Source organism: Rutidosis leptorrhynchoides, chromosome 9, assembly GCF_046630445.1.
Source record: "Rutidosis leptorrhynchoides isolate AG116_Rl617_1_P2 chromosome 9, CSIRO_AGI_Rlap_v1, whole genome shotgun sequence".
Lineage (NCBI taxonomy): Eukaryota > Viridiplantae > Streptophyta > Magnoliopsida > Asterales > Asteraceae > Rutidosis > Rutidosis leptorrhynchoides.
The window spans coordinates 216,419,670-216,437,467 of record NC_092341.1 but is presented as its reverse complement, the minus strand read 5'-3'; the positions used below and the strand labels follow the sequence as shown (position 1 = coordinate 216,437,467).

The 17,798-nt window shown below is 33.3% G+C and overlaps 1 protein-coding gene across 1 annotated transcript; it reads left to right on the top strand.

Annotated features, from left to right (window-relative positions):
* Window positions 1-880: 880 nt before the first annotated feature.
* On the top strand, window positions 881-17,404 carry LOC139865574 (protein SUPPRESSOR OF QUENCHING 1, chloroplastic). The gene is made up of 28 exons (XM_071853646.1): window positions 881-1,321; window positions 2,354-2,454; window positions 2,588-2,644; window positions 2,731-2,825; window positions 3,529-3,628; window positions 4,053-4,111; window positions 4,884-5,008; window positions 5,515-5,644; window positions 5,884-5,971; window positions 6,353-6,431; window positions 6,925-6,985; window positions 7,095-7,170; window positions 7,484-7,594; window positions 7,742-7,837; window positions 8,015-8,137; window positions 10,002-10,203; window positions 10,553-10,653; window positions 10,738-10,802; window positions 10,991-11,084; window positions 11,257-11,414; window positions 11,655-11,701; window positions 11,857-11,978; window positions 12,682-12,789; window positions 13,137-13,229; window positions 13,835-13,871; window positions 14,083-14,330; window positions 16,133-16,282; window positions 16,995-17,404. The coding sequence occupies exons 1-28, from the start codon at window positions 937-939 to the stop codon at window positions 17,157-17,159; spliced, it is 3,276 nt and encodes a 1,091-aa protein (XP_071709747.1). The 5' UTR covers window positions 881-936; the 3' UTR covers window positions 17,160-17,404.
* Window positions 17,405-17,798: the final 394 nt, after the last annotated feature.

Here is a 17,798-nt window from a genome sequence, read left to right as displayed (position 1 = left end):
TTTCTGCAGCCTGATATCATCTTTAATTAGGAGTCACTCGATAGCTATGTCTTGTAGGCTTAGATTTTTGGTGCACAAATGTATCGGAGATCGGTTAGCTAAATATGTACAAGGTATACTGTGTAGAAATGAGCTTTGTATTCATTATATTTTATGTGTTTCAGATAGCGTATACATAGGCTATCCTGAAGGTGTGTATTATTATCTATATATCTAATAGACAGAACCCTGTATCACTATTCATCAATAGTAATTAGAGGTATTTTTGTCATTTCACTTTTTTTTTGGTCTCCAACGATAAAAGAAGCAACTCTCATAAAAGAACCAACCCTTCAATGTTACCAAAAGATGTCGAAAATTTTTTTTTTTTACCAAAAAAATCAACTAACTTTTTTTTTCCCCCTTTTCTTCCTCAACGATAAAGGAGACAACTTTCATAAAAGGAACAACCCTTCAATGCCACCAAAAGATGTCGAAAAATATTCTTTTTTACAAAATAGATCAACTAACTTAAAAAAAAAAACGAACGCTAAAAGAAGCAACTTTCACAAAAGGAACAACCCTTTAATGTTAGATGTCGAAAAAAAATCTTTTTTACAAAATAGATCAAGACTTTTTTTTTTTACAACTCGCATTCAAAACGGAGCCCCGCGCGAAGCCAGGGATCTACAACTAGTTAGGTCCAAAGTTTAGTTAGTCGGTTACAGAGGATTTTCTAAGTTCATAGATTTGCAATCTGAGGGCTCTGTCTTTGTTAATTTTAATTTTGAAGGACTAGGTTTGAAAAGTACCAATACCCTGAGGGAGCTACTGTAAAAATCAGAGAACAATTTTAAACCATAACTTCACACAAAACACTTGATCCAAAATCACACTTCCCTCCACGCCACTCACCCGTCACCACTTCCCACCCAAACTAAAAACACACACTTAACAATGTCCTTAAAGCAATTATCAAATCCATTTCTTAATTCATCTTCATCTCAATCTCAATCACACTTGTCAAACTTGTTAGCAACTTCAAGATCATTCCAGAACCACAGTTTTCATCTCCAAAATCGTCAGTCGAAAGTGATCGCATTCTCTCGAATCGGAACTAGCTTCCGTTCGAAGAAGATGAAGATTAAGGTGGCTGGAAGAGAAGATTTGATTGTGGCCGAGAAATTAGAAAGTGATTGGGGGAAAGTGAGTGCAGTATTGTTTGATATGGATGGAGTATTGTGTAACAGTGAAGAAACATCAAGGTTAGCTGCTGTTGATTTGTTTGCAGAAATGGGCGTTCAAGTTACTCCTGATGATTTTATTCCGTTTTCCGGCACCGGTAATGATTTAAACTACTAGGTCATCTTGGTGAATATTAGATTAGATGCTTAAGAATTATTAGCTATTTTAAATTTTAATTCAGTGCTGTGCATAAGGTATTAGACTTGCACTGATTTTGAATTATATTATTTATGTTTATGTTAGGTGGTTCATAACGTATAAGTTAGGTTATGATGCACGATTTGTTTTAGTGCACTGTAAAAAGGGATTTTATGGATTAAAGCATCGTGTGAATTTGGATGCTTGCCACGTGTGTTAACGCGATCTTCTTTTAGAAATGCTTAAAAATGCCTTGAGTACATCATTCGAAAAATGTAGTGCATAAGGACTGTATGCTGCTTCTGATACGGCTTTCTTTAACCGTGAAAAACTTGTCACGATTTTTGGCACATTTTAGATGATTGTTTTTTATTTATTTTTTTATTTTTTTATTTATAATTTATTGAAAGTTTGGAGTAAAGGAAATTAAAGGATTTCTTTAATGTTTTAGCAAGGACTCCTAATTTACAGTCAACATCTTTTTGTGTAAGTTTAATGCAGTTGTGTTGCGTCTTTGTTGATCTCATTTACTATTAGCATAAAGTGGATGTTAGTAATGTATAAAGGTAGTCGGGTAATTTTAGCGTGGCTTGGTTTGTTCTATGTTCTTAGGTATGATGTTGTTTTTAGCTTTCAATTTGGTTGCTGATTTCCCGTGCTCGTGTGTTTTGTTCTTTCGGTTTTCCAAGGCTCGTGTTAAGTTAGTTTGGCTCTTTGATTAGCTTTAGGGTTTGTTTACTGTTCCCGAGCCTTGGGTTGTGTTTGGATCGGTTGTATTTTGTTAATCTTTTTCATCGATTGATGAAAAGGCTTCGTTTAATGTTAGCGTTATTTTAGCCACACAAAAAAAAAAAAAAAAAAAAAAAAAAAAAGTAAGTTGCTAACTTAACATTGAATTGCTAGTAATGAACAACTAATCCTATTTAGATTGATCTTCATTTCAAAGGAAAAAAATTAACACATTCTTTGAATACCTATTTGAGTATTTCAGGTGAAGCAAACTTTCTTGGTGGTGTTGCTAATTTAAAGGGTGTGGCAGATTTCGATCCTCTAGCAGCTAAAAAGCGCTTTTTTGAAATATATCTAAATAAGGTGATTGAACTGCCACATGTTCCCATCCTTTAACAGGCTTTTAATATTTCATTTCTTTTACCCTAGATAAGTGTCTAAAATTTCATTTCATGAAATTGTTAAGCTGATATTAAGTTTTTAAACTTTTATGTAGTATGCAAAACCAAATTCGGGAATAGGTTTCCCAGGCGCACTCGAACTTATTACTGAGGTATTTTTATTTTTATACATAGAAATTTAAGTTCAATATGTTGACTTGTTTACCTTTTGTAAATATCTTCTCATATAATTTAACAGTGTAAAAATAGTGGCCTTAAAGTAGCGGTTGCATCTAGCGCTGACAGAATTAAAGTTGATGCAAACTTAGCTGCTGCTGGCTTGCCACTGTCAATGTAAGTCTTCTTCAGTAGAATTATTTTTCACATAAGTTTTACTTTTCACTGTTAACAGCTATGAACTGCACGATTGCATGATTTTGTAATTATTTGTCGAGGACCGTCCTGTTAATTTTATGGGCCTTGCTCCATAAGTAAAAAGTAGGCTTGGTATATGACAGTTATTCATATATATATATAAGAATAATTTCAATAATAGTAAAAAAAAATGTATAAAGTACTACCATCAATTAATACAACGGTATCTAGCATTTTTTATTTTCGTAACCTTATAAATACATGGACCACAGATATATATTGTTGGGTTATATTTTTTGGCCCCCTTTGGATTTTGGGCCCTGTGCAATTACAAACTTTGCACGCCCGAAAATTCGGCCTTGATTTCATCCATTTCACCCATTAAGTAGAGTTATAAAAAGGACACATTTTGAATTTTGAGGTAAAATCTAATTCTCTTATTCTGAATTGATGCAGACTAATCATGAATTGGTTAGTAGATATTTTCCAAAAATGTGGCACATTGAAGTGAATTGTCATTTCATGATCTAGTAGGTCATAAAAACGATCACTAATTCACTATATCCATACATATATCTAAAAATATAAATAAATCGGACGAAATATTCTTAATCGGACAATATCAGGTTACTGTACTAGACATTATCCTGTTTTAGCATTAATCTAAATCTGACTATATCAGGTTTGATGCTATTGTTTCTGCTGATGCTTTTGAGAACCTGAAACCTGCTCCTGACATATTCTTAGCTGCCTCTAAACTTTTGAATGTCCCACCAAGTGAGGTGAACTTAATTTTTATACATATATTTTATTTTTAATATATTTTTATTCCATGGTGATATTTTCAATTTATACTAATCTGCTCCATATAATGGATTATCAAAAATCTTTATATAGGACATAGCTAGATTTGGCAGTTTTGACGAAAATCAAGAATAAAAAATTATGCCTAATATATTGTGTTTTGTATATAAGATAAAGTGTTAGGTCTAAGATGATGTTTTAGGTGTCTGAGAATATATGGAACACTCCTTATTAAAATTGCTACTGCTCTAAAATTCTACTTGGAGCCACTTTCTCAGTATATATAACATCGACGTGAAGATTTCTAATATTTACACTTCATTATAAGCTCATGGATATATTTATCTTTGTTTCGTGTACATCTGTACGCAATATTTATTATTATTTCACTCATTATCCCAGTGTCTTGTAATTGAGGATGCACTAGCTGGTTTGCAAGCAGCCAAAGCTGCGCAAATGAGGTAAAATGTCCCAAATTTATCCTTCAGTTATTTCAATAGCATTGTTTTTGCAATTGTGATAGTAAAATTATATCTATAACAAAGAATTAGGATAGAAGAACTTGTGGTTGTGGTGTAGTGAATTGACGCATTCTTTCCACATGGGAGATGCGGGTTCGAATCTTTGCACACACAATTAATTCCCAAGTTCACCCCTCACATTACGTGGGATGCGTGGGTTGAGGTCACCAATTTAAATCTCTTCGTGAGAGAAGGCGTCTCATTAAAATAAGCCTGGCTGGGAGGTTTTACCGGATCCGTTCACGGACCTCTACCTGGACACTGCCCGTATGGATGTGTTCCCGGGTACTGTCGATCGGGTTCGGGTTTCCGCCAGAACGTGTGTGTTACGTGCAGATGATGAGGGTCGTTGAAATAAATGATCCGCTGATACAAAAATCGCCATTCAAAAAAAAGAAAAAAAAAAGAATTAGGATAGAAGTATTGGCAGATCAAGCCAAATTTGTAATAGTAATCTCCCGTTATCTAACCTGCACATTTTCAATTGTTTTTAGCTTTTTATATACATTAGACTAATGTATATAAAAAGCTAAAAACAATTGAAAATGGGCAGGTTAGATAACGGGAGATTACTATTACAGAGACCATTGAGGCGTCCGTTTCAAAACGGGATTTTTCAAAAACGTTCCGAGGCGCGCCTCGAGGAGTACGCCTCGACCGTTTTTTAAAACCATGTCATTAGTGTAACCTTAAATATTTCTTAAAATTGCAGATGCATAGTTGTGACAACAACATTGTCTGAAGATACGTTTAAGGAAGCTGAACCATCACTCATCAGAAAGGAAATAGGATATATTTCACTTCAAGATATCGTTGGTGGTGGCTCTAGTTACAGTAGTATGTAGTTCTGAAAATGAAATTGTAACTTTGTTCTTCATTTACATCTTTAACTCTACTTTTCAATGTTGATGCTACTCTTGAAACGGTTGTTTGTTCCTTAAATTTGATGTTTTCTTTGTTTTTGTTGAGCTTAATCTGAGGATTTCATGATTTTGCATTTTGAAATTTTCTCTAGGATTTAATTATTCTTTTTAGCCAGTGTTGCACAACTTGGAATTACTTAACTAGTACTCAGCTTTTGCAACTTGGGGAGTACTCAGTCAAACTCGACCAAAACTCGGGATTACTCCGAAAATTGGCCTAAACTTGGAAAATCGGGCAAAACTCGGTCGAAATTGGTCAAAGTCAAACTTGATCAACATCCGAGTAAAAAGTCCTGACCTGAGTACTCCCTGAGTAGCAATTTTTGCAACATTGCTTTTAGCTATTACTATTATTGGGGTACAATAAGTAGAGCGATATTTGTGTGGTCTTATGTGGTCCATGATGGTTGAACATTGCAGATACAAAGTTGCAGGGTTCTCAAACCCTAAAAAATCCCGAAGAAACTTCATCACGGGTCAAGAAAAGTATCGAGGGTGGGTCATTTCAAGATGCATATTCTACCAATGATAGTTCTTTCTTTGTTGGCGGGTAAGAGTGTTCCAAATAATACAAATGTTTTGTTCTCTTTGTAATAAACAAACCTTTTATATACACTTACACTTATTAAATAAATGTTTAGTTTTCTGATGTGCATATATTAAGCTAGTAGTTTTAAAATGTAGCATTAGTTATGCCAATTATTATGCTTCTGTTACTTTTTTGAAGTCTGCTCAATGCTATTTAATATATTCTTTATAATCGAGGTTGCAGAACTAATTCATAAACAGGTTGCAGGGTTCTCGGAGACAAATTTTGAGATATGGAAGCTTGGGAATTGCACTATCTTGTCTGTATTTCACCGTTTCAAACATGAAGGTAGCAGCTATTCAGTAAAAAGTACATATAACACCAACCATTGGAGGTTGCAAACCCTCTAAAGTAGAGGTGGTTATTCCAACCCATTTACCCATAATATATAATTTCGATTATTCTTTAAAGAGTAAATTGGGTAACCTAACCAACGGGAAACAAGTCAACTGGAAAGTCATCCAAATATTAGCACTAAACCTCTAAGTCATTTAATTAAATAGTTAGATAGTTAGAATATCATTGTGATAACATATATATTCTAATCATATCTAACACATATTTTCTGTATTAAGCTAAAAGAGAACAAAAAAGTGTTTGTGGGTCGGTTTAGTTCCTCTTTAATACAATTGAAGTGTCGAACTGTTCTGAAATTTGTGTTTGATGTAGGATATGCAGTATGCATCTCCAAAGGCTATATGGAACTTATTATTTGGGGGCAATAATCCACCCTTTGGACAGAATGAAGGTTTGAATTGATCATACTGATGCTTGCTGCATATACATTTGATGTTTGTGAATTCTAAACTCTCTTTCGTGTTTGTTTTTCAATTTGTTTGTCTTTTGGTCCCTTCTTATGTGTCATAGTGCTAAAAAGTGTCACCTGCATGTTTCATAAATACTCTTTCTTCATTGTTACTATTTGCTGATGTACTGGCTGTTTCCAACCCATCCCTAACCATCACTAGATAGCCCAGTGGTTGGGGACCTGAGTTCCTTGCAAGAGGTCTCAGGTTCGAATCCCGTCTATAACGAATATTTAGTGGTGGCCAGGGATGGGTTGGATGGATTGGAAATAGCCAGAGAGTAATCCTGTTGGGCTGCGTACATCAGAGTATGGGGTCGGATTACTCGCCCTTCTGGGTAGACCGAACAGGGAAAACCTTCTACCTTTTCTTACTATTTGCTGCTGATAAAATGTACCAGACAAAATTTGTGAGTCAGTTTATGTTGTTATGCAGATGGAACTCGCTCTTCACGAATCCAGCAATTTATTAATTATTTATCAGATCTAGAAAGCAGGTACAATTGGATTCCCTATCTTTTTTACTACAATTTTCACTTATTCATCCTAACTATACTTTAATAATCTAAATTAAATTAAGTACTTAGCTTTTATGTCTATTTATAGGGGAAACGCAACACAAGTTCCGGAGTTTCCGTCTAAACTTGATTGGCTAAACACAGCTCCTCTTCAGCTACGTAGGGTAAAAATATATTATTCATGTTTTCAATATTTTTTTAATATGGCTCCTGATGATTATGTTTTCTGTTAGTATATATTTGATTGATTTGATATAATTGTCTTTTGTTTTTCAAAGTAAAACGGACACCACTTCTAAATTCACACGGGTTTATTTTGTTCCGAAATTACATCATAGAATTTCTAGTACATTATAAAATGTTATTAATTACAGAGTATTTAATAAGTCTGCTAATAGAGCGTGGAACGTTAAAATTCATTCAATGTAGTCACAGTAGGAGATGTACAAATTGTAAAATGTTTTTTCTTACTTACAGGATTTAAAAGGGAAGGTGGTTCTGCTTGATTTTTGGACCTATTGCTGTATAAATTGTATGCACGTGCTTCCCGATTTGGAGTTTTTGGAGAAAAAGTACAAAGACATGCCAGTAAGTTCGTGTTTCATGTGGAGTGTAGACAAATTTTTAGTACTTATTCTTCTAGTTTTAAGTAGTCTGCAATCTAGCATGAGAAAAATAATATATTTTATGCTACAACTTTATAATGAGACATATTTATCAATATTTATTTTGAAGTTCACTGTCGTTGGAGTGCACTCTGCCAAGTTTGATAACGAGAAAGATCTGGAAGCGATTCGGAATGCTGTACTACGTTATGGAATAACTCATCCAGTAAGTGATAAAATTGAATTTGATAGTTTGTCATTCATAGCTTATGTGGTTATGATAAATTTGTGCTACCTTTGTTACAAAAAAACTATTATAAGCTCAGTTTGTCATGGGATTAACTAAGGACCATGAAATCAACTACTATTATAATCTTAAGCTTGTAGGTTCATGTTGTACTAGGTTGTTAATGATGGAGATATGTATATGTGGCACGAGCTGGGCATTAATTCATGGCCAACATTTGCTATTGTTGGGCCAACTGGTAAGCTTATTGCACAGCTGGCAGGTGAAGGACGACGGAAGGTACTTGTGCTATTATTTATGTGCATATCTTAATGTTCTCATACTCTAATCAAATAAACAATTTTATATTAATAAAAAATATATTTTGCATTAGGTTCGTCAATTTCCTTTTTTACACTAAGCAAAAAAGCACTCCCATCTTTTTGGTTCATATATATTTGAAGACAACTTATGTCATTAAAGAGCCTACAAATGGGACCCTTGGCTTTACTGCCATTTGAAACCTATAAATTACATTTTTTTTCCTTCATTTATATATATATATATATATATATATATATATATATATATAGTGGTAGGATCAAGAGGGAAGTAACCAATCGGGTGAAGCGGGGGAAGCAAAAACTTTTTTTTTTTTTTTCGTTTTTTGAAAAAACTTTGTTCACGAACATTATAGATGGGATGAAAATATGAACATTTAGTAGAGACACTTTGTGATAAATGTTTTTATTTTGGCGGGAAAACGCTCGAAGAAGTAATATATAACAATTATCGTGTTTTTCGAGCGTATGTTGAGGTTTTAGCTATTGGGGTTTAGATATTAGGGTTTAGATATTAGGGTTTAGAAATTTAGGGTTTAGGGTTTAGATTTAGGGTTTAGATTTAGGATTTAGATTGAGTTTTTAACACGAACGGCCTAAACTCTAAATCGGGCTAAATTTTACTTCACAAAACATGAAAAAAAATCGTTCATATTCTTCACGAACAATATTATCTTGAATGTTATTTTTGTCGATCGTTTTCCCGTCTAAATAATAACATTCATCACGAAGTGTCTCTTCTAAATGTTCATATTTTCGTGTGATCTTGATGCCGGAAAAAAAAATTCCAAAAAAAACGAAAAAAAAAAAAATATTTGCTTCCCCCAATTCCCCCCGATTGGTTACTTACCCATTGATCCTACCCCTATATATATATATATATATATATATATATATATATATATATATATATATATATATATATATATATATATATATATATATATATAGTGGTAGGATCAAGAGGGAAGTAACCATTCGGGGGGAAGCAAAAACTTTTTTTTTTTTTTTTTTTCGTTTTTTGAAAAAACTTTGTTCACGAACATTATAGATGAGATGAAAATATGACCATTTAGTAGAGACACTTTGTGATAAATGTTTTTATTTTGGCGGGAAAACGCTCGAAGAAGTTATATATAACAATTATCGTGTTTTTCGAGCGTATTTTGAGATTTTAGCTATTGGGGTTTAGATATTAGGGTTTATAGGGTTTAGATATTAGGGTTTAGAAATTTAGGGTTTAGGGTTTAGATTTAGGATTTAGATTGAGTTTTTAACACGAACGGTTTAGAGTTTAGGGTTTAGGGTTTAGGGTTTGGTGTTTTGGGTTTATGGAATAAACCCATAAACCCAAAACACCAAACCCTAAACCCTAAACTCTAAATCGGGCTAAATTTTACTTCACAAAACATGAAAAAAAAACGTTCATATTCTTCACGAACAATATTATTTTGAATGTTATTTTTGTCGATCGTTTTCCCGCCTAAATAATAACATTCATCACGAAGTGTCTCTTCTAAATGTTCATATTTTTGTGTGATCTTGATGCCGGAAAAAAAAAATTTCAAAAAAAAAAACGGAAAAAAAAAGAAAATTTTGCTTCCCCCCGCTTCCCCCGATTGGTTACTTTCCCATTGATCCTGCCCATATATATATATATATATATATATATATATATATATATATATATATATATAATCTTAGACTAAATGCATGTTTTCCCTTATATGCTTATGTAAACCACAAATACCTTCCTTTGCATGAACAAATATAATATTTGTTGAGGTGGTTTATTTTTTACTATGTTTACATGGCCTCAAAAGGATCTTGACGATTTAGTGGAGGCAGCTCTCTTATTCTATGGTAGAAGAAACTTACTGGACAACACACCAATTCCTATAAGTTTAGAGAAGGATAACGATCCTCAGCTGTTAAAGTCGCCATTGAAGTTTCCTGGTAAACTGGCAATTGATGTATTTAACAACCGACTATTCATTTCAGACAGTAACCATAACCGAATAGTAGGTTTACTCTCTCTCTCTCTCTCTCTCTCTCTCTCTCTCTCTCTCTCTCTCTCTCTATATTGCGTTATATACACACATACAGATACGGATGCATGCATAGATACATACATGCTTCGATAAATGGTGTTCACATGGAACACATAGTTATACATATCATACAAAAAATTCTAGTAACCAAGATAAGGTGTTTTTAATAGATCCATTGGTTGAATTATAAATTATTTATATAAACATGTAACAATACTATGTGGAATGAAAGGTCCATTAAACAAGTCCTTGTAACTACGTGCGGTTGTAAAATTTGGATAGATTTGAATATTAAAGTGTAAGCTTGACTGAATTTTAGGTAGTGACAGATCTTGATGGGAATTTTCTACTTCAAATTGGGAGCACAGGAGAGGAAGGTTTACGTGATGGCAACTTTGACAATGCAATGTTTAACCGTCCACAGGTCAACCTCACACATTTCAGTTATCATACTCCATAATGAGACACATAAAAACAGAAAACAGTAACAGTTTCTATGTTAGTGTAGGGTCTGGCGTATAATGCAACGAAAAACCTACTTTATGTCGCAGATACAGAGAACCATTCTTTGAGGTAGAATTATTTGTTTACTGTAATCTATAATGTTTTTTATTTTTTTTTACTTTTTTGTTGACTATGGTAATTGTTGGAAGAGAGAGTTAGAAACAGTTACTAACACCCTTAGAAACTTCCTGTTGCATACTAACATAAATATGTAATCTTTATTGGTATTTGAAATCGCGTACTTTTGTTTTTTTTAGGGTGATTGATTTTGTGAACGAGAGTGTACAGACTTTGGCTGGAAATGGCACCAAAGGTTCAGATTATAAAGGCGGAGGAAAAGGAAGCAGTCAGGCAAGATTAAATATCAATAGTATTATTATCAGATTATATTTTGTTTCTAATTTTCAAGACTAGTGTACACCTGCGACTTCGCGGAATCAATAATTTATATCAGTTAATATTAATATTAATTTAATATTTAATATCATAATTAAATTAAACTTCAAATTCTCATGATGTTCAGCTTCTAAACTCCCCTTGGGATGTGTGCTTTGAGCCTGTAAATCAAATTGTTTACATTGCAATGGCTGGCCAACATCAAATCTGGGAGCACAATACAATAACTGGAGTTACAAGGGCTTTCAGTGGTGATGGTTATGAGAGAAACTTAAATGGTTCAAGGTATAACACGCTGATTTTTCTTTATTTTGTCATTATCAAGGGTTCTTTCAAACATGTGATCCATAGTCACACGCACACAATCATATTAAACTATCTACCATGTCAAACTTTGTTTTCTTTGTGGTGTAATATTTGTTATCCACTTTAACTCATCTTCTATGTCTTGTAATTAATTTTTTTAAACTACAGAAGTTCTTATTTTCAACTATCTTTGTTTTTCTTTTCTTATAATTGGAGCAGCTCTTCAACATCATATGCGCAGCCATCTGGACTTTCGTTATCACCAGGTATCTAATAACGATTAGCTTCATTGTTCTAATGGTGCTTGATTTATAAGCTGTATCAATCACTTCAGTTGAATGTATTTTTTTAGTAGTTGACTGCAGTAAAAGTTTATGTACAAAATTGAACTTAAATTATTGCCCGACTATTTTTGTTGTAGATGCGAAAGAGGTGTACATTGCTGATAGTGAGAGTAGCTCGATTCGGGCACTCAATCTTCAAACGGGAGGATCAAGACTAATAGTTGGTGGTGATCCAGTTTTTTCAGACAACTTGTTCAAGGTATATGTTCAGGGTGCGTTGAAACGGGTTAGGTTGACCTGCAAACACTCATATTTTTTTATATATTAAAATATGTTTTTTTTTTCTTTTCAAATTTAATACTTAAAGCCTTAATCCACTACTGTTAAAATATTGGTGACTGTCCAACTTTATTAAATTAAGCAATTTGGGAGGATAATTGGATGGGGGAACTGTTAACCCATTTGCACCATCTTCATTAACAGCCAATATTTCTAAAATTTTACCCGTTTGACCCAATAGCAATAAACTATAGCCTATATTGACTCATTTTCCGCATGAATGGAGGAAAGGGGGCAAAATGGGTAGGCAATTATGTTGGACAATGCGTCAAAACGGGGAACTTATGTGGTTGAAACTGGCGGGATTTACTCGAAACACTTTCCGTCATATATACTACTCCGTAGTTTATTATATAGATAATTAGTGTTTCAAATAGTATTTACGAAGGTTATATTGTTTTAATATTCTAATATTTTCAATAAAGTATTCTTATGAGGTTTGAGCATTACTAGTACGCTTTGGTCAATTATTTCACCTGTTTCTTTTAAAGATGTAGCTAACCATTTTGATGAGTCAGAGATAGATCATGACCTTTATAAGTGGGTCCATATTGTAACCTCTATTATTAGGTAATTATGCCCTTCTACTTGGTCTCTGATCAACTTCGTTACTATTAATATAGTTTGGAGATCGTGATGGAATTGGGTCTGAAGTACTTCTTCAACACCCATTGGGGGTCTTATGTGGAAAAGATGGTCAGATATATGTCGCAGATTCTTATAACCACAAGGTACGTGCAACTTAAAAATTGTGAATTGATTACATATAGATCCATGTATTGATTGGATCCATATTTTTCCTACTGTTACTTGATCTGTCATACCTTTTATTTTTACTTGATCCATGTATTGATTACGTGCTTCAACTCATCTTTATATGGTCATACTTCATACAAATAATACACAAGGCCAGAAGTTACAAATGCTTGAAAAAACAATCTCAATATTACAAAAAATATTTTCTTATATTATTTATTACACCAAGGATGTTAATTGATATATTATTACATATATTGAAACTGATGATTTGGCATGACCGACAAATATTGGCTAACATGTAATGTTATGTGCCTTGCAGCTTAAAAAGCTAGATCCAGCTACTAAAAAGGTAACTACGTTAGCTGGTACTGGGAAAGCTGGCTTTAAGGATGGACCAGCTTCATTAGCACAGGTCAGTATATAAGTGCTTAGTTATAAAAACTATCCGAGGGCCTAGTTGCATTTTCTTTCTGTTTTTTTCTAAGGGCCTATATTGCTGGTTAATGGTCAAATTAATATCATAAGGCTCAAATAGAAACAGAAGTACGTGGCCTGTAACACTAGGTTGCAAAACTCACTACTCGGAGAGTACTCGGTCTGGACTTTGGAGGGAGTAACCGGTAACTCGGGGATTAATCGGGTTGGACTTTTTACAGATATTAATAAATTTCAAAAATATATGTGCAAATATAGAACATAAACTTTAACATAATTGTCTAAGAACATAAACATACTCGTTCATTAGTTCAAAAACTCTAAAAGTCTAGTCAGGGAATTAACCGGGAGTAATCGGGTTTTTTTTACAACGGTGTGTAACAGAAATGAACATAAAGTACATTATATATTGACTATTTACCCTTAAAACTACAACCAAGCATGGTCATATCCAATGGGCTGTATGACCCTCGGTTTCTGTCCTCTGTGTTTACTAATCTATAAGCAACAGCCAAACAATGCCTTACATTTATCAACTTCAATGTTGGACGGCAATATTTATCTACTTGTTTTATTTTGCAGCTGTCAGAACCAGCAGGAATTGTTGAAGCTGATACAGGTCATTTATATTTCCAAATAGTTTCTAACTTGTTTAATTATATATATGTTTGAACATGCAGCAACTTTAGCTGAATCAAAATAAATGGTAAGAAATCGTGATATTTTGGCGATACAATTCGATAAAACATTTCTTAACTTTGTTTGTGATCATTTCTTAACTTGAGTTTTATATAGAGGTTCACTGATTCATCTTTTGTTTTAACTTCCAGGAAGGTTATTCATAGCTGATACAAACAACAGTCTAATTAGATATTTGGATCTCAACAAAGAAGATACACAACTTGTTACTCTTGAACTGAAAGGTGTTCAGCCTCCCGCCCCTAAATCTCGATCTCCTAGGCGCCTTAGAAAACGAACTTCGGCCGACACAGAAACGATTGTGGTCGATGGAGTTTCATCCACTGAAGGTAGCTTAAATCTTGCCATTTCAGTACCCGAAGGTTATCATTTCTCAAAGGTTCTCTCTCTCTCTCTCTCTCCCTCCCTCTCTCTCCATGCACTTAACTAGAGGTGGCCAAATGGGCGGGCCGGGGTCGTCCAGGGGGAAAATGGGTTATGGGGGTAGTTGTTTGATGCGGTTAAAGTTTGAATGACCTATAACTTTTTTTATTCAGTCTCTTTAGAATTATTTAGGGAAAAGTATATGAAAATGCATTGAACTTTCACCAAATTTCTATTGTATGCATCCAACTTTTAGATCTCCTATTGTATACATTCAACCTTTATATTTTTGCTATTGTATGTATTTAACCTATTGTAACAGGTAACTTGTAGGTCACCACACTTTCAAAATTACATCTTTGGTCCCTCATGTTTGTCAAATATTACATCAATTGTTTTTTCTAGACAAAATCACATCGTTATCCAAAAACACCAAATTACATGTATAGCTATTGTACAAAATTAACTAAATCATCAAATTACAACAAGTCTGATCAATTCTTAAATACGAAATTAACCTAATTTTTCAAGTCTACAACACCAAAAACACCAAATTACATGTAGCTATAGAAATATCTAAATGAAAAAATTGAGTATCACCGAAAGCAGGTTGAACAAACATGGATAACAAATTAGAACATCAAATTACAAAAAGATCAGATCTAAACGAACATCGAAATCAAAAATTGCAACAGGATTAGATTCAAACAAACATCGAAATCAAAAATTACAACAAGATCAGATCTAACTACCACCAGAAAAAGATTAAAAAAAGGAATACGAAATCAAACAAAGGGTTACAGATCTTGAAACAAACAAAGAAATAGAATAGTTAATCGGAATACTTACTCGGTTTAGATTATTAAGTCTTACAACAAACGATTTTGATGATTTCGTTAAAACAACGATTAGTAACCACTGGATGATTTAGATGATTTTGTTACAAATGATTACTATTGGATATATTTTGAAGTGGGTATGTAAAACGAGATCTTCAGCAACGGAAAATAGTTGAATTCCTCCGCCGCCGCCGTCGATGCCGCAGATAAAAGCGTTTGCACATGGTAGCGGCTTTACATTTTATGTAGGTTTCAAACATCATTTGAACATTAAACGTGTAAACCAATCTGATGGTTTCAAACATCATTTGACCAATATGTGGGTTTTAAAGTGTGGGTTTCATTTGACCGACTTGGTAAATGTTATTGGTGCGTGATTTTTTGAGCTTTTTGAGTTTTAATCGATTTGAGGTTTCATTTTGCTTTGATTTTGCTTTAAACATATGAAACAAAGGATGTTTTTGTTTAAGATCCATTCCGATTTAGATGTTTTTTTATTTGAGAGTTTGAGGGACCAAAGATGTAATTTTGAAAGTGTGGTGACCTACAAGTTACCTGTTACAATAGGTTAAATACATACAATAGCAGAAATATAAAAGTTGAATGCATACAATAGGAGATCTAAAAGTTGAATGCATACAATAGGAATTTGGTGAAAGTTCAATGCATTTTCATATACTTTTCCCAATTATTAATGTATTTTTTATATTACAAAAAAATATAAAAAATACTAATTATTTAGTTTTTTAATGAAGCGAGATTTAGTAGGTTGTAAGCATTAAAAATATGTCTTGACTTTTGATCTATTGGACCCATTTGACCTGTTACACATTTAGCATAATTTGAATGACCCCTTCATTAGTACAACATGCTAACATGTTGTGTTTCATTATCCTACATACAACTATACAGAAAGTCCTATAACCTTGTAGCCAACGATTAGTTTAATTTATGAAATCGTTTTATTTTTAATATGCAGGAAGCGCGCTCCAAATTTAGTGTTGAAATGGAACCAGAAAATGCAGCAGACGTTGATCCCTTGGATGGGAGTCTCGGTCCTGATGGAACTGCCGTCTTGCATTTCAAAAGATCTTCTCCTTCACCCACATTGGGTCGAGTTAGTTGTAAGGTATGTCATCCCCAACCAATAATATTCGTTGCAAAAGTTTTTTATGTTTTATGTTTAATTAATAAATTATAGTGGTGTGATTTTATTGTTGTCCGGTGTAATGTAATACTTCTTTCGTTTGATAGCTATTCTCTATTATGTTTGACACTACGTTATTTGTCTAAATACATCGTTCTGTGAGAGTTTTCGTGTTCTACTTAAAAATTGATCATTTTATCTTCCACTGGCAGAATGAAATAAGCCTGTATTCTATGTCATTTAGTATGAGGAGAGTGTAAGTATTAGGGGCTCCTATTGGAGATTTTTTGGGGTATTCGTAGTGATTTTATATGTTTATTTACTTATTATAAATATTTATTCTATATCCTTAATATACTCATATTCATTTTATCTGCATTTTAGTTTCATATACTGTACTATACCTCAAGAATTATGCTATATTTTTAAAATGTATATCTTTACATATAATCTCTTTTTCTTCCTATATACTTATATAAGCTATATATAATAAATTCATGCATTTTTAGTTATTTTATTTTTTCTTGATAGGATTTGTATAAGATAATTAGTGTTTCAAATAAGTGCTCAACTGTTAGTCCGGATATTCCGGGTCTTCAACAAAGATACACATTAATTATAAACATATGCTCGTAGAAAGTTGAGTTACGATACAAGCAACACTTGCATCAGTAACATACATACATATTTGCAGGTGTATTACTGTAAAGAAGACGAAGTTTGTTTGTATCAGTCTCTTGTTTTTGAAGTACCTTTTAAAGCGGTTTCACCTGAGAATACTCCACAAGAGATCAATCTTTCTTTTGTCGTGAAGCCTAAATCATCCGAAGGTAGTTTACAACTACCAGTTTCTCAATAATCTAAATACACGAAGCTGATGCAAGTTTCTCTCAGCACCTGGTAATAATTCCTGTTAATATAATGCGTAAAGTACGAGAGGAAGATTTAATCGTCCATTTAATTATAGCATATAATATATTTAAGAGGATCTCATTGTATAGAATTACAATGACTATTTCTGCAGCCTATTGGCATGCATCAGATGAACAGATGTAATGAACAATTGGATAGAAGGGTAAACATAATTATAGTTTTGTTATGATCTTTCCTGAAATCAAATAAGAAATGAAGAAAAATCACAATTGATCAAGGAATCACTAGATTTATTCGGTTGAACAACTGTATGAATTGTGTTCCAAGAATAAGATCTACAAAGACGTGAGGAATGATCAAAATGATCTAAGATTCATCAACTAACAATTGATCCAAAATTCACATGACTCTCATTTGGATTGCATCGACTGATGGTTGGATCTTGAATGCGCCGCTTCTTTAACTGGGATTCAGTTTTTGTTTTCTTTGGTGGATGTCAGCTTCAATGTTGTACAAAGTGAAACCGACAATTGATGATTCACATTGATTCTTGTTCAATTGATTTTGATTGCTTGCTCAAATGGTGTCAATTATACCATGACTGTCTCTCTTTGGGAAACTCCTG